Source organism: Leuciscus leuciscus, assembly GCF_965113295.1.
Source record: "Leuciscus leuciscus genome assembly, chromosome: 6".
NCBI lineage: Eukaryota > Metazoa > Chordata > Actinopteri > Cypriniformes > Leuciscidae > Leuciscus > Leuciscus leuciscus.
Window position 1 is genome coordinate 14,550,465 of NC_138730.1, and position 27,544 is coordinate 14,578,008.

General features: G+C 43.4%; 1 protein-coding gene across 5 annotated transcripts in view; it reads right to left on the bottom strand.

The window, feature by feature from the left end:
- Nucleotides 1-27,544, bottom strand: part of fgf12a (fibroblast growth factor 12a) — a 105,559-nt gene that overhangs the window by 36,419 nt on the left and 41,596 nt on the right. For all 5 annotated transcript variants that reach the window (XM_082174110.1, XM_082174108.1, XM_082174107.1 and 2 more), the window contains one exon: nt 5,274-5,377. In XM_082174110.1, coding sequence (XP_082030236.1) covers nt 5,274-5,377 — 104 coding nt within the window. The remainder of the gene's footprint in view (nt 1-5,273; nt 5,378-27,544) is intronic.

Below are 27,544 nucleotides of genomic sequence, written 5' to 3' on the forward strand. Positions count from 1 at the left end.
CGCACTGTAGCCCTTTAGCAACTGTAGCACTTTCAGACCTTCACACATCTCAGATACTGATCTGTAACATTTTCTACTCATGGAGAGATCATAATTTATTAATGAAAGCTATTGCTGTAAAATGTACTTTAAAAGTGCATATTATTTGCTTAGGGTACTTACAAATTGACTTACACGTGCATTACTGTACAGGACTAAATGCATGGTGGATTCTCTAGAAATAATTTAAGAAATCATTCTGAAAATAGATTAAAATATATATTCTATGTTTTTTTAAGATATAAAATATATTTTGAAGTAAAAACAAAACAAAAAACACACTGAACAACAGAATTTTACTCTTTACAAGTTCTTTACAAAATCTACTGCTTTGTCTCTAACTAAGCTTCACACCAAAATTGTTCTTGCAAAGGCATAGAGTGCATAAAAAAAAGTGTTAAAATGTCTAAATATTTTAAATACAGCCATTGTAGACACTATCTCAAGATAAGAGTGTCAACTGTCTTCATTCAAAAAACAGTTGATAGAACTGTGTTCTGCAATAGCTTGGGGCTCTAAGAGCTTTGGAAGGTTGATGATTAATCCAGAGCCAGCAAGGATCAAAGCAAAGATCAAAGCCTTCCACAGCAAGTAAGAACTACATCATTAAAGCAGGGAGAAGACAGCCAAGACTTCACCGAGCTCATGGAGCAAGGAATCACAACATATCTCCTGGGGTCCAGAGATAATGAACAAGGGAAACTTCTTCAAGTAATTGCAGTCCTGGAGGACTACAACAGCATCTGTGCAGATTCCAATTCAGCAGAACTTCTCAATCAGACAATAACATTATAGTTTATGAGATTGACCGGAATTTGTTGAAGTAGAGTCAGACAAGTTGTTAGAAGGGAGTAAAGAACATTAACCTTCACATCCGTCATTGCATAAATCTTTCAGACATATGCCTTAAACAGAGAATAACAACTATAACATTTTGAATATGTATACAGTATGTCACAAGATAATCCAAAACAGGGAAAGTCTCATAAACTTAAAAGTTAAAACTAACAATGACAGAAAGTGGTGTGACTGAATAACCTCAACAGAGGACATCTAAAAAGAGAAATTATACCCTGCTGTAAGTACAAGTATATTACTGTGTGGGAAGTCATCTGGAACGTGGAGATGGGTGGAGCTTGAAAGTCCAGCCACAACTAATTCTGGGTACATACTACAAGATATTCGGGGTGATTTTGGACCAATTTCTCCCCTTCTGACAATCCTAGGTAAAGTCCTGATTATCTTGATGGTTCTACAGATTATTTGATCAGATTTTCCTGTGGTGTGAGGTGTGTTAAGAGTGGCTGAATCTGCTCGGAAGAACGTCAGAGCCGCCCCGATCTCCAATCGTAAATATTCAACATCCCGAGGACAAACGAGCGCATGCGCTGGAGATTGCCACGTGAAACAAAACAATACCCAATCAGAAAGCGAGTTGACGGAAGATGTTCACACCGTCCATGTTCACACCGTCTCCAAGACTTCATCTGAAACATTTTTGCTTATAGAAATAACCTGTTGTCAGGGGGTTACATGCGAGCCTATAACCCGACAACGCAAGTAAACCGCACGTTTACAAGACTTTATTAATAAATCGGGTTATTTCCAGGTAGCGACGTCAAAACGTAATCATTTGCGTATCTGACTCATAGTATTTCATTTGTTATGTTGGTTGTGATGTCAAATAAAGCATTAATAAGAGTATTGCATGTCAGCGTGAAACTTATGGCTCATATATTATCCTCTCATGCAGTTACAGATTCAGGATTTTGCCTGTACCACTTCCTCTTCTGCTGCACAAGATAAGATCACTTTTATAATTTTTTGGGTCAAGAAAGAGTCTGAGTTTGCGAACATTTTTCTCCTTCCTTACCGCAAAACGCTCGCTGGATGAGCTTAAATTCACAGTAAGAACGCGTTCCTGTATATCACACATGCACACTTCAAAAAGCCGACAGATATCAGGTTAATGCGTTTACATGCTGAGTGAAATCAGTGTAAAGGGCAAAAATCTAGCTGTGATGATCGGTTTATGCTTAAGCCGCTTATGACCTTAAGGAAAAAGGAAAACGGGTTAACGCGTTTACATGAACACGTGCATTGTCAGCTTATTAAGCATAATCGGGTTAAGAACATGCATGTAAACACACTCACTGTCAGAGTAGGTTTTGCTTTTGATGAAGAACTTACGGTAACACTTTAGAATACTGTTCCATTATTAATGAATAACTACATAGGAACAAATAAGTAAAGCAATATTAACACTCTAGCAACTATAAACTAACAAGAAACTCTGATTACCAAATTAGTAATTAATAGTGCCTAGTTGAATCAATAACTAAAATGTTTTCATACTTTTGAGGTTTTTGTTAGGCTTTGGATAGTAATGACTCGAGTGTTACTACATCCTTCAGAAGGAACTACTAATTATTTGGATAAGTATTCTAAAGTGAAAATAATGATAACTCCCTGGTAATTACAGAAGTCATTGTAAGCTTTTGAGGTTTTTGTAAGGGATTGGATAGTAATTCCTTCCAATGGATTTGGTAACATTTGAGTCATTACTAGTGGGTTACCAAGATCTTCACTTTAGAATACTGATCCAAATAACTAGTAATTCCTTTAGAAGGATGTAGTAACACTTGAGTCATTACTGTCCAAAACCTTACACAAATCTCAAAAGTTTACAATGATTTCAGTCATTACTAGAGAGTTATCATGTTTTTCACTTTAGAATACTGATCCAAATATTTAGTAATTCATTCTGAAGGATTAGGTAATACTTGAGTCATTACTAGTGGATTACCATGATCTTTACTTTAGAATAAATTATATATGATGCATTATTCAAGTTAATTATGAACCTGTATATAGTAGTTATAAGTAGTCCTCTGGGTGTAATGAAAAAAAAAAGTTACTGATTAGCTACTAGTACCACACTATTAATTACTAATTTGTTAAGAGTTTCTTGTTAGTTAATAGTAGTTACTAGAGAGTTAATAGTGTGTTACTCATTTGTGCCTGTGTAGTTATTCATTAATGAAGGAACAGTATTCTAAAGTGTTACAGAACTTACTTCTTGGTCATTAAAAAAGTCTGTTATATAAAGTATGTGTGTATCTTGAATAGCCTAAAATCCAGACACACTACATCCTGCATTGCTTATGGTTGAGCACTTGCACTTGTTAAGAAACTGAAGAACAGATGGTTACTTTTTAAAGAGAAGTGCCCTCCTTCTGATTTTGTGAAATAGGAAAACCAAAAGGTAAGACTTAATGGATCCCATGAGGGAAATTCAGACATTAGAGCAGCAGAGGTAGATAGCAGTTTCAAAAAGTAAAAAGTATACAAAACATAAAACGAATAAAACAGTGCAGTGTGTAAATTGTGTAGAATTGCATTATACAGTAAAACATAAATAAAAATGCATCTAAAATGCATAGACTGCCACTAAATAGAAATCTGTGGGAATCAGTCCCCTTATCTAATCACTGGCATTGCTTGGTAAATACTGAATAAAAGCATTCCAATGTTTGTGAAACCATCTGATCTTGGGTTTTATTTCAGCAAGTTAATTAAACATTATGGGCACCAAAAGGGAGACAATATAAATAGCAAGGGAGTGTTTTCCTCCATTTAATAAAAAATCTATGTTGTTTCAAAGCCACATTCTTTAATATGTTCCTCTTGCTTTAACAATATGTCAATCTGAACTACTAGACTTCTGCTCACTGCTTGGTAACATTATTTGTCCCAATCCCAGTTATATCTTGCTCTTGAACCACAATTTTTAATCCATCAGTCAAAAAGACATTCATATTGATATGTTGCCTAATTGAGATGATTTAATAAATAAATAAATAAATAAATAAATAAATAAATAAATAAATATATATATATATATATATATATATATATATATATATATATATATATATATATACAAGCTTGATAAAAATGATCATTCTAGAAGGAAATTTCAGATGGCACTTAGAGGCTTTTGCATCTGAAGTCTTCATATATATATCAGATAGTGCCATCTGAAATGATCATTTATCTGAAATTTCCTTCTAGAATGATCATTTTTATCAAGCTTGTATGTTTATGTTCAGTTATTTCACTTTAATGGCAATGAAAATTACCTATTAATTGTCATTAAAGTGAAATTACTGAACTTAAATATACAAGCTTGAAAAAAATGCTAATTTTAGAAGAAAATTTCAGATATATATATACTTAATAATCTGCAGCTGTTTCATAATGTTTAAGGGTCTTAATTATTACTCAAGTAGTGAAGCCAATTGAGCCCTGTTGCTTTTGGTGCACGTTCTACTTCTGTTTGTTTGTTTGTTTTAAATGGCTATGTATCTTTTTATGGTGTGAAGCCAACAAATTTTGCATGCATGTTATTTCTGTCATTAAGAGTAATGAGTTTGTAAGCATTTCAAATACAAAAGCTCAGCACTATTGGTCAGTTTGTGCTACGAACATAAAATACCAGACATATCCCACTTCTCATAAAATGTTTTAAAAAAATGTTTAAAAAAATTTATTATTCTGAACCATGTACATTTTGTTACATTTGTGCACTTAATTTCCTACTTCTTTCTGTTCTTCAAAGCATTTATTTCATATACAGTTTATGCATAGTAAAGAGTTAAAAATTAGGGATTTTTTGTGAACTGATTTGTTATTAATGCTGAACATTAATATGGCCTAAAACGAATCCATGCCAACCAACCTCATGGCAATGGTAACAGGAAATTAATTTATTCCTTTCTTCTTAGATTGTCTTTAACAGGATTAAGAGTTCTGTGACCAGCCGTTATATAATCTGCCAGAAGTCTGTAACTCACTCCGACACTTTTCCACAAACCTGTTTCAACTGCTGACTGAGTGGGGGCAAGAACATATGCCTGTCATCCACCATAACTCAACTGAAGCCTACAGGGAACACAGTTGCTGTCACGCTGTTAAGCCATGCTAAAAGCAGCCCTTTTTCTGAATTTTACACTGCAAGGGTTTAACGACTGAATCAAGATAGCAAAGACAAGGTTTCTCAGTGGGAATGCAGCACTTTCACTTTTTTGTGCTAATGAAACTGAGCTCACAGAGTAGGCCTACATGTATAAATATAAATGAGCTCCAAGAATACAGTATGCACTGCATGCAGCATTCCTCCATGTAGTATACACACGCACACAGGCATGCAAACTGATTAAGGGGAATCTTACTGAGCTGTAGAGGAAGCCCTCCCCATTCATGCCGATGTAGAAACCTCCTTTGACTCCCTGAATGGCCACCACTCTTAAGCCGACAGGGATGAGGTTGAAAAGAGCTAGGGAAAAAATAAGGAGGACATGTTATGTAAGAATATGTTTGGCATTACTAGAACCACACTATTATCTAATTCTTTGTTTAACAGTTCTATCTAATAACGATCAAAAAAAAAAGAAAAAAAAAAAAGGTCTGTTTTTTTATATATTTTTCAACCAGACCACTGACGTAGCATTTCCATCATTTGGATGCTCGGCTGGTGTAATCACTGGAACAGCTTAGAAGCAAAGAAACATCTGGCACACTTTACCCCACATCTACCATTTTGTTAAAATGAATAGATCATCTTTAGACTTTAGTTGGCATAGCAGGCAATTCAAAAACAAGTATAATGTGCACATGACTATAAGTCATGGACAAAATGTAAACATTAAACAAATTTTACCTGCTCAAGTCATCTGTATTTGGTAGACATGATTACCATAGATTAAGGAGGCAACGCACTCTTCCTTCTATATAGTTTTCAAGTGAAGGAATGAGCCCAGTCTGCTGATGCTCAGAATTGGGGCTTGGAAAGGTGCCAGCATGCCCATGATTCAATCATGAGCTGATTCAATCTCACTTGAAAAAAATCAGTGCCTGCTGCTCTGTGGTGTAAATTTGCTTGAAAAGCTGTGAATACTTCAGTGGGTCTCTCAGTTTCTATTTATGCCAAAGCTTCTTTGAAAATCTAAAGCTAGTAGTTCAATACAGTTAGTCTACCCTTTTGAAAAGTAGCTGTACATAATACTATTAAAAAGTAACTTCTTCAAAGCAGTATTAAAGTAGTACAAAAATAATGACATATGAATCAAGGTTACAGTATAAAAGCTTGCGATTAAAACTGGATGTTTGGGTGGACATTTTGAAGGTGCTGTGTCCCCCCGTCTAAAAAGTCAGCCCTCTGTTCCTAATCTGTGTCTGAGAGGAGACGCTGTCATAGTTACTGCATTCTGACAAACCTTTTTTACTTATGATTAACGACTATAAACGCAGACAGTCAAATTACCTTGACATTAATGATTAATCAATGGCAAACATTTTCAAATAACCAAGAGGGATTTAAAAATGCGCAAGGTTATTTGCTGGTAATTTTGAGTACATCCACTTTACAAAATGGTTTCTTAAATGCTTCCATCTGATGACAACCAATTTGAATCATTTTGATGGAGGGGAACAGGAATGGACTGTACCACATCATCAGATTCTAATCTTATTGACTGCTGAAGCAGACAGTTTGTAATCATATGTGATCTATGGTGCCTCCACAAAACATGAATCATCAAATTTGCATTTTTTGAACACTCAGATGCTGAAATTTGCTATTGTTAAGTTCAGTTTGAACCTATATGTTAAAGGGTCATGAACGGAAAAATCCATTTTATACATTTATATAGCGCTTTTTACAATACAGATTGTTTCAAAGCAGCTTTACAGGGATAACAGGAAAATAATTCAACAAAGTTTGTTTCTGCTGTACTGCAGATCTAGAAGAAAATAGTGTCATAGTTTAGCTTAAGTAAGTTCAGTGATGGTTCATTTTTGTTGTAAAAAAGTTATTAATTTAGTTAATTATATATATAGCAGTGACGTCATCATCCAGCTCAGTTCAGTTCTCATATAATGGTGTCATTGCAGGCTGATCAATAATTTTGTTGAATATTAAATGTCCCCAACTAAGCAACACTGTTAACCCTTGCTGTACTTGCTGTAAAAAAAAGGGTAAAATTCTGACAGTATCATAACATTTTCCATTAAAACAGTAATATACTGTAGAAAGCAATGCATTCTGAGTTATATTTGTTGTTTTCGAGAAAATAGCCTACAGGAATATACTGTGAATTAACAGCGATCAAAGTCGACACTCAGAGGTTGTGTTCCAAATCACACCCTATTCCCTCATTCACTATTAGTTCACTAATATAGTCCACTTGAATGAAAAGAAGTGAGTGAATTTAGAAACTGATGAACACCTGATAAGCACAATCACTGAAGGACAGAAAAACAAGAACAGCAAAAAGAGAAACAAGAACTACAACTGACTTCCAGCCACACAGTGTGAAAACAGTTTACAAACCAGTTTAACATTTTTCTTTCATACATGTATAAAAGTTGTTGTTGAGAATTAACAGATATTTAGTTGTTGATGTTTTATTGAAAATAATAAAGTTTGTAGTCTCCATGATGGAGATCAGTATTTGCTTTAGTTGGGGTCTTGACCCTTGACTATAACAGTAGTTTCTCTCTGGGTGCTGTAACTGTGAGTTTATAAAGCATTTATAAATAGTTTTGAATTAATGGGTATTTAATTAATGTATAATATATTGGTTAATCTACAACATGAAATCCAGCAATGTTTCTGTAATCAGTTATTCTGAAGAATATTGAAATCATATAGTGCATTAAAACATTTTGAACTCCTGCTTGACTCAGACACACACAGACATCCACAATCAGCACATGGATCTCAACATGTGCTGCTTTTTGATATCTCTGTGTTTCTACAAGAGAATATAGCTCTGTTTCTTTTGTTGTGCCATGATCTGTCATTGTAACTCATTACTGTAGTTTCACAGAGATGGTAATGTAACACGTTTGATACAGAATTAAACTCTGAATGAGATTAGTGAATGAACAGGCTATATGATTTTTTATCATCATTATCAATATAACAAACTGCATTCACAAACCATGTGTGTGTGCACAAGTGTGGCTTGCAAAAAAACAGTTCAAGCAGCAAGAGAAAAACGTACTCGGTTACTAACGTAACCTCTGTTCTCTCTAGAGAGGGAACGAGTATTGCGTAAGCTAGCTTACGCTGCGGGAAAGTCTCCTTTCTCGAGATACTGAAGCCAAAAATTATCCTTAATTTTTTAAAACTTTGTCAACGCAGTGCGGCAGCCTGCAGACCTAGGGCAAGCGAATCGCGTGCCCATTGGCTGCCCTGCGGCAACTGCAGCAGCCTATGGCTGAGCCTTGTGCGTGACGTCACGTCCAATGAGCGCGCTTGGCGCGCTTAATGCGTCACAGCCCGTCATTAGGGGTGTGGCTTAGCGTATATAAGCAAGGAACAGAGGCTGCTTCACTGGTTTCTGTCGCATGAAGCGAAATGAGCTCGTGGCGAGAGCACGGCGGGTTACGCAATACTCGTTCCCTCTCTAGAGAGAACAGAGGTTACGTTAGTAACCGAGTACGTTCTCTTACGAGAGGTTCTCTCGTATTGCGTAAGCTAGCTTACGCTGCGGGAACACCCTTGTCAACGCCGTGCGCGCGCCCAGCATCCTGAATGAATCCCATGGGGGGGGGCCCAGGGAACGCGAAGCGGAGCTGGGCGGCCAAGATACCACAGTACACAAGCACATAATATGGGGCAGGGAGCGGCACAGCCGGTCCAACTAACACTTCCCACATAGTGTAGCTCAACCAGTAGAGCTAAATCCACAACATAGCCCGCGCACAGACAGTGGGCTGGCTTACGCGAGACCTAGACTGATAGCACTTTGGCCTGCAAAGCGGGGACTTCCAGGTTGTAAAACCTAACAAATGTGGAGGGGAGGCCCAGCCTGCCGCCGCACAAATGTCATGAATGGGAATCCCACTGGACCACGCCCACGATGAGGCCATGCCTCTGGTGGAGTGTGCCCGAATGCCCAAAGGGCACTGCAGGTTTTTAGATGCGTAAGCAGCTGCGATAGCGTCAACTATCCATCTGGACAGGGTGTGTTTCGAGGCGGCGAGACCCTTGGTGCGCCCACCAAACGAAACAAAGAGCTGCTCTGAACGCCTGAAGGCGGCGGAGCGTGAAATATAGCTTTTTAGCGCTCTAACTGGGCAGAGGAGATTACTATCCGCTTCGCAGCCATCATTTGGCAGGGCTGACAGGGAAATGACCTGCGCTCTGAAGGGAGTGCCCAGAATTTTGGGGACGTACCCATGCCTCGGTCTGAGAATAACTTTAGAGTTATTGGGTCCGAACTCGAGGCACGCAGCGTTAGTGGATAACGCGTGAAGGTCTCCCACACGTTTTACTGAAGACAGAGCTATCAGAAAAACGGTTTTGAGCGTGAGGTATTTCATATCCACGGTCTCTAAGGGTTCAAAGGGATGTGCTTTCAGTGCGTCTAAGACCAGTGAAAGATCCCACATAGGAACCGACGGGGGTCGCGGGGGGTTCATCCTCCTCGCTCCTCTAAGGAAGCGGATGACAAACTCGTTCCTTCCTAATGCGCGGCCCGGCTCTGAGACAGAGAGCGCTGAAATAGCCGCGACATAGACTTTGAGCGTGGAGGGGGACCTGCCCGCGTCCAGTAGCTCTTGAAGGAAGCACAAAACGTGCGAGACCCCACATGTCTGTGGATTAAGCCCTTTGGCAGTGCACCATTTGTTAAACACCGACCATTTAGACGTGTAGAGCCGCCTCGTGGAGGGGGCTCTAGCTTGTATGATCGTGTTCATCACCCCTTCTGGTAGATCAGCGTGTAATTGTTGAGGCTCCACGCATGCAGAGACCAGTGCTCTGGGTGGGGATGCCAAATCGAGCCGTGGGCTTGGGAGAGAAGGTCTCTCCGCACCGGAATCGGCCAGGGGGCTGAGTCTGCCAATTGTATGAGTTCCGGGAACCAAGCTTGGTTCTCCCAGAACGGGGCTATGAGGAGCACTGTGTGGCGCGCTTTCCTGACTCTCTCGATGACCTGAGGCAGCAGAGAGACTGGTGGAAACGCATATAGCGGGCCGCTGGGCCATGTCTGGGCCAGCGCGTCCTCGCTCTTTGAGAAGAACACTGGGCAGTGGGCGTTGTCTTTTGACGCAAAGAGGTCGACTTTCGCTCTGCCAAAGCGGCGCCACAGCGACTGGACTGTTTGGGGGTGTAGAGACCACTCCCCAGGGGGAACGTTGTCCCTGGACAGTCTGTCGGGGCCCTCGTTCAGATGGCCAGGCACATGCGATGCTCTCAGAGAGCGCAGAGAGTGCTGAGCCCATACGAGGAGGCGTTCCGTCAGGGCGCAGAGTTGCTTTGATCTGACACCGCCCTGGCGGTTCACATAGGCCACTACTGAAGTGTTGTCCGTGCGGACTAGAACATGGTGACCATGGAGGAATGGGAGGAAGTGCATGAGCGCTTTCTCGACCGCGAGCATCTCTAGACAGTTTATGTGTAGGAGATTCTCCTGGTCTGACCAGTGGCCATAGACCGGTCTGCCTTCGAAGAGCGCTCCCCAACCTAGGTTGGACGCGTCTGTTGAGACAACTTTCCGGTGTGAAACCACTCCCATAGTCACTCCGATGTGATACCATTCGGCTGCTAGCCAGGGCTGCAGGGCTGAGACACAGACCTGAGTCACTCTGATTAGCGAGCCGCCGGTCGCCCAGGCTCGATGGGAAACGCGCGCTTTCAGCCAGCGTTGAAGCGGGCGCATGCGCAGTAAACCCAGCTGAAGCACTGCTGCAGCTGAGGCCATATGCCCCAGAATGCGCTGAAATGCTTTCAGGGGAACCTGTGTGCCTTCTTTGAAGGATGCAGCGAGGCGCTGAATGCGGCGCGCGCGCTGCTCCGACAATCTGGCCGTCATTGCCACCGAGTCCAGTTCTATTCCGAGAAAGGAAATTGACTGCCGGGGCGAGAGCGAGCTCTTGGTCCAGTTGACCGCTAGACCCAGACCCTCCAGGTGGTCGAGTAGCGCTGTTCTGTGAGACACAAGTTCTGTCTCTGACTGCGCTAGAACGAGCCAATCGTCCAGATAGTTCAGAATTCGCATTCCCTGACTCCTCAGGGGAGCGAGAGCCGTGTCCATGCATTTCGTAAATGTACGGGGTGCTAAAGACAGGCCGAACGGCAGGACTGTGTATTGATAAGCTCGACCGTCGAAGGCGAATCTCAAGAATGGCCTGTGACGGGGAGTTATTTGGATCTGGAAATACGCATCTTTCAGATCGAGAGAGATAAACCAGTCTCCTGGGCGAACTTGCGCAAGGATCTGTCTGGTTGTAATCATCCTGAACGGCCGTCTCATGAGAGCCTTGTTCAGATGTCTCAGATCGAAAATAGGTCTTAATGCTCCGTCCTTCTTGGGAACGAGGAAGTAACGGCTGTAAAAGCCTGACTCGCTCGAGGAAGGATGAACTTGTTCTATGGCCCCTTTTCGCAGCAGCTTTGCTATTTCTGCTTGAAGCAGATGCACTGTTTCCAAACTCACTTTCGTTTCCGTCTGCGCTAGAAAGCGCGGAGGGCGACGAGCAAATTGGAGCGAATAGCCGTGTCTTATGGTGTTGAGCACCCATTCTGACGCGCCCTGAATAGCTTCCCATGCTTTTGCATGCATAGCTAGGGGTCGAATGGTCTCTGGGTTCAGATCGCCGCGTTGCGCGGGATGGGGAACCTGTATCAGAGAGGATGGAGCGGCGCGCGCGCCGCCGATGCTCGGACACGAGGGCAGAAGAACAGGGCTGGCCGACTGTGCAGATTTTAGAAGCTCGATCTCGGACGATGGAGCGTGAGCTGCTGTCAAATAACCCAGGCGCGAGAGCGGCGTGGGGATAATGGTGTCTGAAAGTGGGTGCGCGTGCTCGTGAGCTGGCGCGGGATTTGCACTTATGACACGGCCAGTGTTTGGAAGCTTTATGAGGTTTGTAACCTGTCTGGCAGAGCTGGTAGTGGGCAGGTGTGAGCACAATGCTGTGGGCACATTTTCTGCACTTGGTGCTCGAGCGGAAAGTTTCCGCTTTAAGAGATAGCGTTCTGGACGCGTTGCCATGGGAACCTGGTCTGCGTGAGGCAGTGAGCACACGGGAGTGGGCACTTTTCCTACACTTAATATCCCTGCGGCTTGGGCCGTAGCAACTTGAGGTAACTGAGTGACAGAGCGAGCAGCTAGTAGGTGTGGGCACTGAAGTGTGGGCACATTTCCTACATTTAGTACTCGAGCGGTGTGAGGCCGCTTTATGAGAGATCGCTCTGGGCGCGTTACCATGGGGATTGTACATGTGTGAAGCAGTGAACACGTGGGTGTGGGCACATTTTCTACACTTAAAGCACTTATACTCTTTTTGAGATTTATCTGAGTCGCCGTGAAAACGGCGTTTGTGTGCAGGCGAGCGAGTGTCATTACTGGCTCGTTGGCTGCGGTGTGTGCTGCTGCAGTAGCCTGAACATAGGGGACTGACAGAGCTGTGCGTTTCGATGGCGGTCCGGCCGTAGCGGGACCCAACCATCTTTTCCTCCTTGCGGATGCTAGGAGGACTTCGCGGGCTCAGGCTTCAAAGCGATCTTGGGCCGCGGGCCCCGTGGGGGCGGCGGTCTGTGACGGCTGGTCGAGCGTGACCTGGGGCGACTGCCCTGGCGTCGCTGCGAAGCGCTGGGAGGCCTGGAAGAGCGCTGGTTAGAGCTGCGCACAGGAGGCTGAGTTTGAGGGCGGCCTGTGGCTGGGCTCGAACGGCGGGGCAGGAAAAGGTTCATCGCCTGTGACGCCTTCTGAACTTCGGAGAACCGATCCACGATTCCGCTGACCGCAGGGCCAAAGAGGCCGGTGGGCGAAAGTGGTGCGTTCAGGAAAACGGCGCGCTCTGAGTCACTCATGTCAGCGAGAGTCAGCCAGAGGTGTCTGTCGATGACGGTGAGCGCGGCCATGGATCTGCCGATGGCTTGAGCAGCGGTCTTGGTGGCGCGTAGCGCAAGATCCGTAGCGCTGCGCAGATCAGTTAAGGCGGACGGACCCGAGCCCTTCTCATCCAGCTCACGGAGGAGGTCGGCTTGAAGGATCTGAAGGACGGCCATTGAGTGCAGGGCGGAAGCAGCCTGGCCGGAGGCGGCGAAAGCGCGGCCGGCGAGAGCTGAGGTGGTCCTGCAGGCTTTAGACGGCAGGGCAGACTTTGAGCGCCATCTAGCAGACGGCGGGCAAAGGTGCGTTGCCACAGCTTCCTCAACGGCGGGGATAGCGTTATAGCCGTTCTCGGCGGCTCTGTCCACCTGAGAGAGAGCCGAGGAGACTGGTGAGCGGAGTCTGGTGGAGAACGGAGCGTTCCAGGATTTAGAAAGCTCGGTGTGGAGCTCAGGCAGGAAGGGTGCTGACCTAGAGGCAGGCGCAGGGCGGCGGCTAGGTAGAAAGCACCCGTCAAGGCGATTGGGCTCCGGCTCCTTAGGTGGGGACCAATCCAGTCCCATTCTCTCGACCGCTTGAGTGAGGAGGCGGAGAAGCTCCGCGTCAACACTGGCACGTGACCTGGTAGACTCCAAAGTCGAGGGGGCGGAGCGGTGAGAGCCCGACCAGTCCTCGCTGTCAGACGCGAGCAGAGAGCAGCTGTCAGCGGCATCATCTGCATCATCCCCCAGGACGACGGCAGTGCGGGCAGAGGCCGGCAACTGCGCGTCGGTGAAGGGTGGGGGGGAAGGAGAGAGCGAGACTCGCGGGAGAGGTTCCGGCGAGCGCTCAGCTGTAGCGTCCAGTTCCGGCGGCCTTTGGGAGCGACGTTTCTTCTTACGTGGCCCAGAAGAAGTGGCCGGAGAAGGTGGAGGTTCCTCGAATTTAGCGAGTCGAGCCCGTAGGGTCGACATCGGTAACTCCTCACACTGATCGCAGCCGCCCTCGGAGAGAGCGCGGGCTGCGTGGTCGAAGCCCAGGCAGAGAGTGCACAGCACGTGGCAGTCTCCGTCGCTGAGCGCGGCTCTGCACGAGCCACAGGATGAGCGAGGCATTTGCAACAACGCCTCGCGCTCTTTTAGATGCAGGTGTGTCGCGGCGGACACACAAACACACAACACAGAGCAAAGAAAGGATATGTATGCCGGATGGCGCAGCAGGCAGGGAAGGCTGAAGGCGGCGGCGGCCGGCGTCCTCAGGCTGAAATCCTCGGCGTGCTGGTCGCTTGATTCGACGGCGGCTTCCTCGAAGATCAGCGATGCGAAGAGCTTCGCTGAAGAGACAGAAATCAGTGAAGCAGCCTCTGTTCCTTGCTTATATACGCTAAGCCACACCCCTAATGACGGGCTGTGACGCATTAAGCGCGCCAAGCGCGCTCATTGGACGTGACGTCACGCGCAAGGCTCAGCCATAGGCTGCTGCAGTTGCCGCAGGGCAGCCAATGGGCACGCGATTCGCTTGCCCTAGGTCTGCAGGCTGCCGCACTGCGTTGACAAAGTTTAAAAAAATTAAGGATAATTTTTGGCTTCAGTATCTCGAGAAAGGAGACTTTCCCGCAGCGTAAGCTAGCTTACGCAATACGAGAGAACCTCTCGTAAGAGAACTAATGTTAAACAGACAAGGGTCAGCATCCCAACTGAAGCAAACACTGATCTCTGTAATGGTAACTTCAAACCAAACATTTTCAATTAAACATCTCCATAACAACTTCTGTAGATATATGACAGAAATAAAGCCATACTGGGTAATAATAAGTGTAATAATGTGTAATAGCTGGAAGACAGTTGTAGCTCTTGTGTTTCTCTATTTTCTGTTCTTGTGTGCCTCTTTCCTTTAGTGATTCTGCTTGTTAACAGCAGGTGTTCATCTCTAATGCTCAACAATCACTTAAATATTCCCTTAATTATCTCACTGCAACACTGTGTCAATGTTACTTTTTGTAGTGTAGATTTTCCTGTGGGCTTGAAAGGGTTAACAGTGTAAGATAAAAAGACACACCCACAAAATGCATTTTAACAGTAATAAACTGTAAATTATAAAACTGGTATATACTGGCAACACTGTTGCCAGTAGTTTACAGTAAAATTTTGTTTTTTGGGTCACCATTGTGCTGAAGAGTAAAGCCTGTGCTTTAATCCAGGAGAAGATCTAGAAACATTGATGAGATGCTGCATGTTACTTTATTTAACAGGCGGTGACTGTGTAGTTGCTGGTCCAGTGAAAATCTTTTTATGTACAATATTTTTTTAGTGGTCTCAAATGAAATAAGTTCATAGTAATACTTTGCTCACATTATCTGTGCATTACAAATTTAGTTAATACATTTAAATGACAGTTGGTCAATTTAAGGCAGTCGGTTTCTGCAAGTGAAATTAGTTACCTCGAGTTTTAATTTTGTGCATTTTTACAGTAACATACTGTAGATTAAAATAAAGAACACTACAATTAACAGTAAATTACTGGCAACAGTGTTGCCAGTATTTTACTGTAAAAAAACCTGGTAAGGTCTAACAGTGAAGCCAAAAGCCAAAAGCCAAAAGCGACAGTGGCAAGGAACCAAAACTCCATCAGGTAACAGGATGGAGAAAAAAACCTCGGGAGAACCCAGGCTCAGTCGAGGGCCAGTTCTCCTCTGGCCAACAAACGAACAGTGTATGATTCAGGCAGCATTATAGGTCAGAAGTCAGATTGGAAGAGAACATAATTTTATATAATGAGCTTTTATATAAAACATATATATATATATATATATATATATATATATATTTTTTTTTTTATAAAACAGCTTTTATAAGGTGTCATCATACTATAAGAATATCCTGTAAGTTTCAGAACTGAAATCTTGCTTGTTAGTCCAAAAACAGCTTTTATTGTAACCAAGCCCAGAGAATGACACGCTGTGGAATGTGCCTATTTATGATAGGTGAAAGTCCGCCTCTGCAGAAGAAAACCAATGCCTACTTCATCATCGCGTCTTTGGCCCCGCCCACTGGTGTGTTAGTGAGATGACGAGGAGAGAAGAACGATACAGGGTCACTGGATTAAAGTAACATTACCTAATGCTAGGAATGTTGTTATTTATTTTCAACAATGTGAATGTCTCAGTTGAGCATTATTTATATTTGGTAAATCCGTCAAAATTTCGGCGCAGGCTTTGCAAACAGACTTTTGGGATATGGACTCGACAGTAATGCGACAACATGTAAGTAACTGTGTTCATTCTAATGCCTGATCTGTGACACAGTGATTTCTGATATGTAATGATTCATGTTCTGTCAGATGTTCTTTGTTTATCTGTTATAAATCAAACCAGTGACTAAAGGGTCAACTACACATCGTTTTTCTTAGTAAAATGAAAATAATCTGTTATTTAAACTGTAATTAAATTATTTATAGAAAGAGATCAAAGAACGCTCCCTTTACAATCGCTGGAGATGTCAATCCAACAGCGCAAGTTTATCAATGACTGAGTTCTGGACTCTCACCAAAACTCCCGTTATAATCAACGAATCCCTTATTTACATTGTGTTTGCACTGTTAATTATGATGAAAGCATTGGTTAGTGTGCAGAAATCGAGTTGCAATGACGAGATCACTGCATTCAAATTCTCCACAATGTCTGTGATCGGCTACGATGTTCATCACTGCAACCTTTCATGCCACGATCTCAAAATAATCCTATAGATTTAAATATAATGCTATAATCAACACTTTTAACACAATTAGTTAACCTTGGGAGCTGTAATAGTAAAAACGTGCCAAAAGTTTTCAAAAGAGTTCCACACTTAGCTATTTCATATGCAAAGATGTTAGCCAATCACAGCAGTGGGCGTTTACACTGAAGTCTCACAGCAGACACGCCACAGCGTTCAAATCAGAGGGCTAAATCAGGGTAGGAAAAATGCCTTCTCTTTCTAAATTATGACTTTTTTTTTAATGTAAAAATCATACGGACATTTTAAGTGCACCCTTGGAAACATTATAAAACAATAAAACAATGCAGTTCATGACCCCTTTAATGTATTAATTTAATGTAGTAATTTAACTCTTCAGTCTCTTTGCCACAAGTTTTTTTTTAACTCTAATATAATTTCATTTAAATTACATCAATTTAAATCTTACTTGGGTACCCCCCCCCCTGTACCATCTTTTTTTAAGTTAAAGCTGAATAAATGTAAATGAGGGTGCTCTGTAGTATCAGGAACTGCACCAGTCATGGTGCATGTAATATTCTGCAGGCATTTCTCTCTCTGATCTGCTGACAGCTTCAATAGAAAGGTAATTCAGGAATTGATCTCAGGAGTTGATTCTCATCAACATAATCAGTAGGTCTCAAAAGGTCAGTCATTTCAAGGTGGAAGTAATGTATTATTCTGATCATTTATTTTGGGCTTGATCTGAATGCTAAAACTGTGCTTTCATTTTTATTTTATTTTATCTCCATAACTTTACAAACTTCAGGTTGCTTGTAATAGTGGGAACAATTAAACTGGTACAAATGGTGTTACACTTTCTGCATGTTTTCTGTCGCTGAATCCGAAATCGCCCCCTATACCCTCAAATAGGGTGTTATTTGAGGGGACATCCATCCAGCGACTGTCTGAATTCGCTCACTCGTTTTCATTTACTCCTACAGGTCAACTGGTCAGCATACCAGATAGCTCAGAAAAACTTGATGCTGCAACAGAAATTATGGACTCTCTCTTTTTTAGCACATAGTTGCTCCTTTGTGCTCAAAGAAGATTAAGGCGAATAGTCCGATGTCATGGTATAATGTGCACACTCTTGCCCTCAAATTACAGCGATCTGTCTCCCAATGCACAGCTAGTGCAGAGAGCTTTCCCAGGGCTCTTCAGCAAAAGAGCAGTTTCCCTTAAAGAGCTTGCGCAGATGGAGAGCATCTTTGTCTCTTCACGCGGTGGCCAACGCTCCGCATCGCTGCACTGCCGCAGATATGTCAAAAATGATTGTCACTCTATTGCCACTTGTACGGAGCTTGGGATGCGTGTTTAGCGCCCCAACCCTTCAAACTGGCTCATCAAGACAGTCAGACTCGGCTATGCGATTCAGATTGCCAGATACCCACCCCGATTCAGCGGCGTCCTTTTTACCTCGGTGGCAGGCAAAGACGGCCCTGCAGTTTGCAGTCCTCTTGGTGAAGGATGCAATAGAGCCTGTCCCTCCAGCCAGAATTGAATAAAGAGTTGTATAGCCCTTCATCATACTAAAGAAAGGTGGTGGGTTACGACTAAGGCTGTGAATCTTTGGGTAGATAGTTAATCATAGGTTAATCATGATTCATAGGTTTTCGATTCGATAACGATTTTTGCACATTCAGAATGATTAGATTTGAGACGATTCACATAACAATTTGATGCAATTTCGATTATCTTTTTTTAAATTTGATTAGATTTTTTTTTTAATATGCATTCAAAGGATTATTTAAATGCTTCCCCCAATGTGTCTTAGTCTGGGTGTGAATTACACAGCAGCCTTCGGGGAACAGAGAGTGAAAAAAAAAACTTTTGTCAATTGTTATTGTTGGTTCATGTTGGTTCTTAATGATGCTACATTTGTAGAAATTTACATAAGCCAAAATTTAAAAAAGGTTTTAAAAGTATTATTAGTTCATGCTAAATATTGTGTAGGATAGTGTTAATGGCTCCTCATCCTTATTAATGCTTTCATGGAGAGACTACCCTAGAATATCATGCCCAACTAATCCTAAACTAACTGTTCTTCACAGAATAGTAAGAAAAGCCCTCTTTGTTCTCTTTATACAGAACATTTTCCTTATGATGGTTCTGAGACAGGCCAGGTCTCTACTGCTGCTATAGTAACGAACAAAACTTTAATGCGCATATGATTGATAAATATACTGCGCGCTCTAATTTCAGTTTTATTAATGTAGTTGTTTCAGCAGTTTCGGTCCATGTAACACTTCACAATTCAGTTTTCAGACCATACAACTCAAATGCAAAAATGAACATTTTTAACCTAATTAAACTTAAACTTACTGAAAGATAATTGTTCTTGTTTTTCAGACATCATGTCACATGCCTGTCCTGTCTCGTGTAGCACATGTGGTGTTTGTGTTCCTGTCACTGTTTTGACCCCACCCTCCTTGTTATCTCATTATTGGTTTCATTTGCCCCACCTGTTGTTCCTCATCACCTGCCTGATTTGTCCCTTTTATAAGTTCCTTTGTGTTTGCAGTCTGTGTCGGATCGTTGTCTTGTACACGTCTCCTGTTCCCCCGTGACCCTGTTTGGTATGTTCATTTTTGAAGTTGTGGTTGTTTTGTATTTAGTTATGTTTTCCCCCTCGTGGGTTTTGTTTTGTGTTTAGTGTTTCTTTTTGTAATAAATATCGTTTTTTCCCTTTGCATTTTGAGTCCTCACCTAGTTTCTTTAGATTTACGTGACATAACGATCCGACCATGTCGAGGACTCCGCAAGGGGTTTCACGTCACCCACCAGCCCCCTCTGTTGCGTGCCCCAATACGAACGTATTATTCGTTTTCAGGCACTTAGTTCCCTCCGCCAGCAAGGGGCTGATTTGAGGAAATTCGCGGCCGAATTCCTTAGAGCGGCGGAGGGCCTACAACTGAACGAGGGGCCTCTTAAGGACCTTTTCTTTTATGCACTCGATGAGCCCATGGACTGGTTACTTAGGAGGGCGTATGAAAGAAGTACCTTTGAGGCAATGGTGGAGGGTCTCGCTCGCTTGCAGGAGCGAGAGGCCAGGAAGAGGGTCCCGAGTCCAGTGGTCCCAGTTCCGGTGGTCCCGAGTCCAGTGGTTCCAGTGGCCCCAGTTCCAGTGGTCTCGAAACGGAGGAGGAAGAGGAAGACTCCCTCCGTGACTGTTCCGGTGGCCTCAGTTCCGGTGGTCCCAGTTCCGGTGGTCCCAGTTCCGGTGGTCCCAGTTCCGGTGGTCCCAGTTCCGGTGGTCCCAGTTCCGGTGGTCCCTGTTCCAGTGATCCTGCTCGCACTGCCTGCACCACCTCAGCGATCCGTCACGCTGCCCAGCCCAGAGAATGCATCGCCGCTGCCCAGCCCAGAGAATGCATCGCCGCTGCCCAGCCCAGAGAATGCATCGCCGCTGCCCAGCCCAGAGCTCCATCCGCCATTAATTCCGTCCAGACCTGAACCTGCACTTCACCATCGAAGACGGCGGAGGAGGAAGACCTCCGGCCTCCCCAATGACCCGGAGGCCGTCCCCGAGCAGCCCGCCATTGTCCCAGAGGCCGTCCCCGAGCTGCTCGTCCTGCCGGTCCCGCCCACGCTGCTAGCCCTGCCGGCTCCGCCCACGCCTGCCGAGCCTGTGTCTTCGGACAAGATGGCCGCCGCCGAGCCTGTTCACGTCACGTCTGCCGAGCCTGTGTCTTCGGACAAGATGGCCGCCGCCGAGCCTGTTCACGTCACGCCTGTTCTGTCCCTCCCGTCCCGCCCTGGTCTGTCCCTCCCGTCCCGCCCTGGTCTGTCCCTCCCGTCCCGCCCTGGTCTGTCCCTCCCGTCCCGCCCTGGTCTGTCCCTCCCGTCCAGCCCTGGTCTGTCCCTCCCGTCCCGCCCTGGTCTGTCCCTCCCGTCCCGCCCTGGTCTGTCCCTCCCGTCCCGCCCTGGTCTGTCCCTCCCGTCCCGCCCTGGTCTGTCCCTCCCGTCCCGCCCTGGTCTGTCCCTCCCGTCCCGCCCTGGTCTGTCCCTCCCGTCCCGCCCTGGTCTGTCCCTCCCGTCCCGCCCTGGTCTGTCCCTCCCGTCCCGCCCTGGTCTGTCCCTCCCGTCCCTAGTGGAGCGTCTGGTAGCCGCTCCTTAAGGAGGGGGTAATGTCACATGCCTGTCCTGTCTCGTGTAGCACATGTGGTGTTTGTGTTCCTGTCACTGTTTTGACCCCACCCTCTTTGTTATCTCATTATTGGTTTCATTTGCCCCACCTGTTGTTCCTCATCACCTGCCTGATTTGTCCCTTTTATAAGTTCCTTTGTGTTTGCAGTCTGTGTCGGATCGTTGTCTTGTACACGTCTCCTGTTCCCCCGTGACCCTGTTTGGTATGTTCATTTTTGAAGTTGTGGTTGTTTTGTATTTAGTTATGTTTTCCCCCTCGTGGGTTTTGTTTTGTTTAGTGTTTCTTTTTGTAATAAATATCGTTTTTTCCCTTTGCATTTTGAGTCCTCACCTAGTTTCTTTAGATTTACGTGACACATCATCAATGGATATTTGCCATTTTCCCCCCTTTATTTAAATGTTACTTTTGCTAAATTGTGACTTCAAAAACAATCATTTGAATAAATAAAATCTAACGGCTTTTCTATTTAAAAAAATTTGTGCCGAGGGCTGTACCATTTTCACGGGGGCGTGGCCGTGGACTGCTATCATTTCATTGATGTAACTTCATTTACACTGCATGCACATTGAGTAGTTTAAAATACTCAACACAGAGGACGACCTTATCACCCGATGTGCCATAATTTTTATTATTAATATAATAACTGCGTTAAATATAAGGCAGTCTCGGACTGCCCATCGGAAGTAGCCGGAAAAGTGAAATCCAGGTGGCCTGGCCATGGATTTGGCACATTGCCCAGCTTGTTTGTATTTACTTACTTATTTGTTATTACTTTATTTCATTTTATTGAGTTTTGAATCAAGCCCTACACAAGCTGCCGTTCAAGATGTTAACGCAGAAACGCATTTTGACATGTGTTCGCCATCAAGATTGGTTTGCGGCATTAGACCTGAAGGATAGACCTGAAGCATACATTCATGACTCGATTCTGCCTCAACACAGACCATTTTTTTGCTTTGCTTTCAAGGATCAGGCATACCAGTACAAGGTCCTCTTTTTTGGGCTGTCCCTGTCACCTCGCATCACCTTCACAAAAGTCGCAGAGGCTGTCCCTGCCCAGCTAAGGAAAGTGGGCATTTGAATCCTCAATTATCTTGATGACTGGCTGATTCTAGCTCACTCTCGAGATTTATTGTGTGTGCACACGGACCTTGTGCTCAGACACCTCAGCCAATTGGGGCTTCAGGCCAACTGGGAAAAAAGTAAGCTCTCCCCAGTCGAGAGCATCTCTTTTCTCAGGATGGAGTTGGACTCAGTCACTATGATGGCACGTCTCACGAACGAGCGTGCTCAGCAGACCTTGCATTTCTATGGGCAGGCGTTCCCTTAGAACAAGTGTCCAAGAAAGGCTGGGCTGCTGTATGCAACAGGCACACAGCTTTGGGCTCCTGGACAGGACAATGTCGCATGTTGCAACTCACCCGCTATTTCCTCCAGTGACTGAAGTCACTGCAAGCCACTCATATCACAGGTTAACTCAATCACGCAGTGGACCTGAAAGATGCTTGAAAGAGAGTGAAGACTCCAACCCTCCAGGTAGTCCAGCTGATTTGGAGAGGATTCAGTGAAGCACAGGTACGTTGTAGATTTGTTCGCTTCCCAGGCGTCCTCCATGTGGTATTCCATGTCCGAAGCTCCTCTCGGCACGGACACGCTGGCACACAGCTGGCCTTGGGGCCTCAGCAAGGATACGTTTCCCCTGGTGAGCCTGATTGCACAGACGTTGTGCAAAGTCAGGGAGGATGAAAAACAGGTCTTGATGGTTGCACTGAGTTGGCCCATAGCTCATGCTTTTTGCAACAGCCCCTCCCTGGCGGATTCCCCGGAGGAATGAACTTCTTTCTCAGAAGCAGGGCAGAATTTGGCAACCACAACCAGACCTCTGGAACCTCCACGTCTGGACGGGATGCAGTAGACCTTAGTAGTCTATCACCAGCGGTGATAACAAGAAATTCAACATAACAGAAAATGTCAAACATGACATCATTAAACACTAACAGGTCTTTCCATTCTCTGAAAGAATTAATAAAATAACACTTAATTTCAACATTTATTCTCCGAATCCAGTTCTATTAAAATCGAACTAGTAACTTACTACCCAAATTCCAAAGTTATCAAAACAATTTATTCAATTAACGCAGAAGTTTACGGCGTCATGAGTGATTCAATCATTTATATAGATTGGTGCTTGCAGCCATTAGCATTAGCATTTAAGTTGTGGTAACAGGAACTATAAACGGAATTACTTTTTAGAGTGTTGGAGGGACGGCTGACCTTCTCCACCTTAAAAGTGTATGTGGCCGCGATAGCGACACAACACGATGCAGTGGACAGTAAGTACTTAAGGAAACACGACCTGATAATCAGGTTTCTTAGAGGCGCCAGGAGGTTAAACCCAAGGCCGTGCCATATTTCCTGTTGGAAACTCACTGTAGTCTTGCCTAGACCTGCAGGCGTTCTATGTCAGCGAAATGTGCTTAGAGTTCGGTCCAGGATACTCTCACGTGATCCTAAGACCCTGCCCGGGCTACGTGCCCAGAGTTGCCACAACCTCATTTAGGGATCAAGTGGTGAGCTTGTAAGCGCTGCCCTTGGCTGCCTGTGACTTCTTTCCATGTGTGGTACTTCCTCGTTGGTAAGTCCATGTGATGTATTCTTCACATGTTAACCTCCCTTTGGGCAGGAAGGGGTCTCTGTAGTGTTCTTTTTTCTGAATATGAAAAAGAGCACTTCCCCCATCGCTAACTTCTGGTCTGCACAGCTGTAGGTTTTTATTCCACAGCTGGAAGGTTATGATATTGCGAGTGCACTTGCTACTTGGCACGCAGTAGCTTGACAACATCTGCACTGCTAAAATCTCATAACACGTTTCAGCTGGTTGTGGTGTTTTCCCTAGGGACCCCTGATACCAGTACATCGACACAACATTGAAGTGACTGACAGATAGGGAACGTCTTGGTTACTATTGTAACCTCAGTTCCCTGATGGACGTTGTGTACCTCCTGCCACAGTGCTGAACTACCCGCTGTCTCAACACTATCTCGGCTCTTCAGCACAAACCTGAATGAGTAGATGACGTCACCAGTTCTCATTGGCTTTTTCTCAAAGTATCTGAGGTGTTTGGGGCTCCCATGCAAGAGCGACTCCTAGTTGTCAGTACATAGACACAATGTCTCATTCCCTTCATCAATGCAGGTTACAACATTTTGAGAACATTATTAAAGACCAGATCACTTTAAAAAAAAACGTTCTATTAATGTTCATGGAATAATTTTTGCTCATAGCTCTAAAGAACCTTGCCACGAAGATCTGAGAATGTTCCCTGTTAGCTGGGCCTCTACCTTCATGTTTCAACCTGCTGGCCAGATTACAACTTTTCCTTCTCACCCAATGCCCGCCACATTGATCCTGATCAATTTCACACCATGTTTGGTCATCTAGGCGAGAGGAGGACTGGTCCCCCTACTGAACCCGGTTTCTCCAAAGGTTTTCTCCATTTCTGTCACTTTTCTGAAGTTTGGGTTCCTTCCCATTGCAAACTTCCTTCCCAATGTTGCCTTTGGCTTGATAGTAAAAGGCACTTAATATCCAGCAATGATCACTGAAATTATTCAGTTATTGAAGTAAATTGAATCAACATTAACCTGACTCAAGCTGAATAATGACACTATTGTCTTCGGTAGAGCTGCTTATTGCTAAATTGAACTCGTTTCATAATGAATGATTTTTCAATGTGATTTCCTGAGAATTCATGTGAATTTCTAGGTAAAGTGTGGTTCTACCACATGTACATTTACTAACTTTTTTCATACACACTGAAATGTACAATACTGATGTATTTACACTAAAGTGTAAATTGCTCACATATGAACAACTTTACAGATGTACAAATGTGTACGAACTCTTATTTATAAATATAAAATTCGTAGCAGTAATGTTTTGATTCAGTTGTATTCAATTGTCATATCAATTATGTTTTCAGTCGCATTTATTAAGCGCAGTTAATATGAAACGATAACATTTCGCCCTGTTCATGACCTGCTGCAAACTCATTTCAAAGGATTACATAATGTTAAACAAGACTACACTTTAAAAACTTGTAATCCTTTAACCAATATCTATCATGTAATATTTATTTTGTTTGCGTGGGACACAAAAGGCATTTTCTCACTATAGTCGTTGCTATAGTGCTATAGTAATTGATCCAAATTCAGGAGAGATCCAAATTCAGGCTTTATTATGCGATCTTGATCTTCATTCACAGCAGCGACCGTAAACGTCAAATCCTGCACTCATTATGAAAAAAAAATTGCCGCCTCAAGAGGCTTTATGGCACATTTTACAGCAGTGATATCAAACGCTCATTGGCCCAGGGCCTGTTTCATGTTTCAGTTGATCTGCATTTGGATGAGAAATGTGCACCTTCACCGAGTTGATCGGGATAATATTTCAGCGGTAAACAACTTAAATTCTGTTCTGTACCTCATACAAAACTATTATACTGTATACTGACACAGAGGACTGCAATTGCAACACATCATTTGGACTACTTTTGACAATTTTGCAATAAATAAATTGAGATTCCACTTGTCTGTCTGTTATGTTTTTCTTTACAACTGTTACAGTAGGCCTACATATTTTTAAGAAATGGCTATGGTTAGGTTTAGAGGGATTAACGGCTCGAAATATTTTAATGCTATATTGTCATTTTCCTGCACATTTCTGTCCATTACTGTAACGGAATGTAGACTCAGACACAAAATATGACATTAACGGAAATCTTTATTGACAGCACAGAGCAACAGGGCAGAAATGGGTGAGTAGTAGGCCTATTCAGTTCAAATAGACTTTAAGGGGAAATAGCTTTCAGGAGATTGTGGATGACAGATGCAGGATGGCAGATGGAAGCACTCACTTCGTTGTGACAGGTAAGAATCAGGGTTTGAAATGAACACCCGCCAAATGCGGGTAAAAATCAGCTGTGGCGAGTAACGCTCTCAAATCACTAGCCAGTTTGGCGTTTTCCTTATTAATAGGTTTACTCACTTAGCCGGGAACGTTTGTGTAAGCCAAATCTGCGCAGATTTAATGCAAATTAAACTCAATTCATGAGTCATTATGATATATTAAATACAGCGTATTGCGCAGAATCTGCTCATATCTGGCTTACTTGAACACGCACTTCACTACGCAACAAACAACGGCGCGCTTGTTCATTTGCATTGATGTAATAGTGAATATTAAAAAGCAATTGGTTAACACAAAAGACATGGGCTGGGTTTCCCGATAACGTTGTCTCTTAGCGCGATACGAAGACTCTTAAGGTATAACTTAACTGAAGGTATACCATTTCTAGGCGTGTTCCCTGAACCATACCTTAGGAAGCTGCCTAAGATATACCTTCTTACGTTAGACGTTACCCGGTGCTGTCCGTGACGATGGTACTGAATTTGTTGATATCGATGGCTCGAGAATCAATTATTCACTCATGCAGTTTATGTGAGAAAGCAGTGTTCTTTATAAAAGAAGCACTTCAGAAATAAAAATGAAATTGCATTTATTAGGACTCATGGGATATTATAAAAAATTATCCAAACTATAATAGCCTATAATAGCCTAGCCTACATATTTTAAAATTGTATCATATATTGCTGCCATAATAACCATTAAAAAATGTTATGTGCTTTCTTCTCTTTCCCATTTTTGTTCGCTGAGGTGGAGCTGCGATGAAATATTGTTCTTGGAAATACTTTCCAGCATTTCAGTAATAAAAGTGTACATCTTGTGTACATCTTGGTGCTTGGCAGTGATCAAAAAGGATTTAAACAGATTTTGAATCTCTTCTTGGAAACTCAGAGATGGGGATTCAGACGGCAATTAAATTACCACACGACCTGTTTGTCAAAAAACAGTAGGTACTAATTTGGCCAGGGATTTTTACGCGGGTTGGGTGAGAAAAAACAGTGATATTATGGATTTGGACGGCACTAAAATCACCGACTTACCCCTGTAAATGTTTAAAATACCGCACGAGCCCATGAGAAACAATATTAGCATCCTAATAGGACTTAACTGACAGTAGCCTATGCTTTCACTGGCCTTTAAAAGTGCTCTTATAATAATATAATAAAAAATCTAACAACAATCAGTGTAATTACAATTTTATTCTTTGCATGAAAACACTTGAATTAGCCTAATTGAAACTGTCTGGGTGTATTAAAACTTCAGAATTATATTCGTATAGACCTGCAACAGTGATAAGGTAAAGCTAAGAGTGGTCCAGACCAACCTTCCGAACGTATGACTTACAGAAGGTATACTTAACTAAGAACGTTTCGGGAAACACGTATTAACGATAAGGTACAGCTTAAGGTGTAACTTAAGAACGACGTAGCATTAAGAAGGTTTCGGGAAACACAGCCATGGTTATTTTCCAAATCCTATTTTTTTTTTTTTTTTTTTATGTTCTTTATGCTGTATTGATCTGTCCACCTAAAATATTTTTTTGTGAAAAGGATGAGGATGAAAGAGGAAGGGAGGAGATGGCTGGATGACAGGATTATGTTTGAATAAGAAATGAATGTATGAAATCCAAATTTTATTCAAACCCTGGTAAGAATGAAGGTGAGCTTGACCTTGCAGGCAAACAGACAGGAACACTGGAGACATGAGGGAAGGGAAGACACACTCTGGAGAAATACGCTGGAGATCAA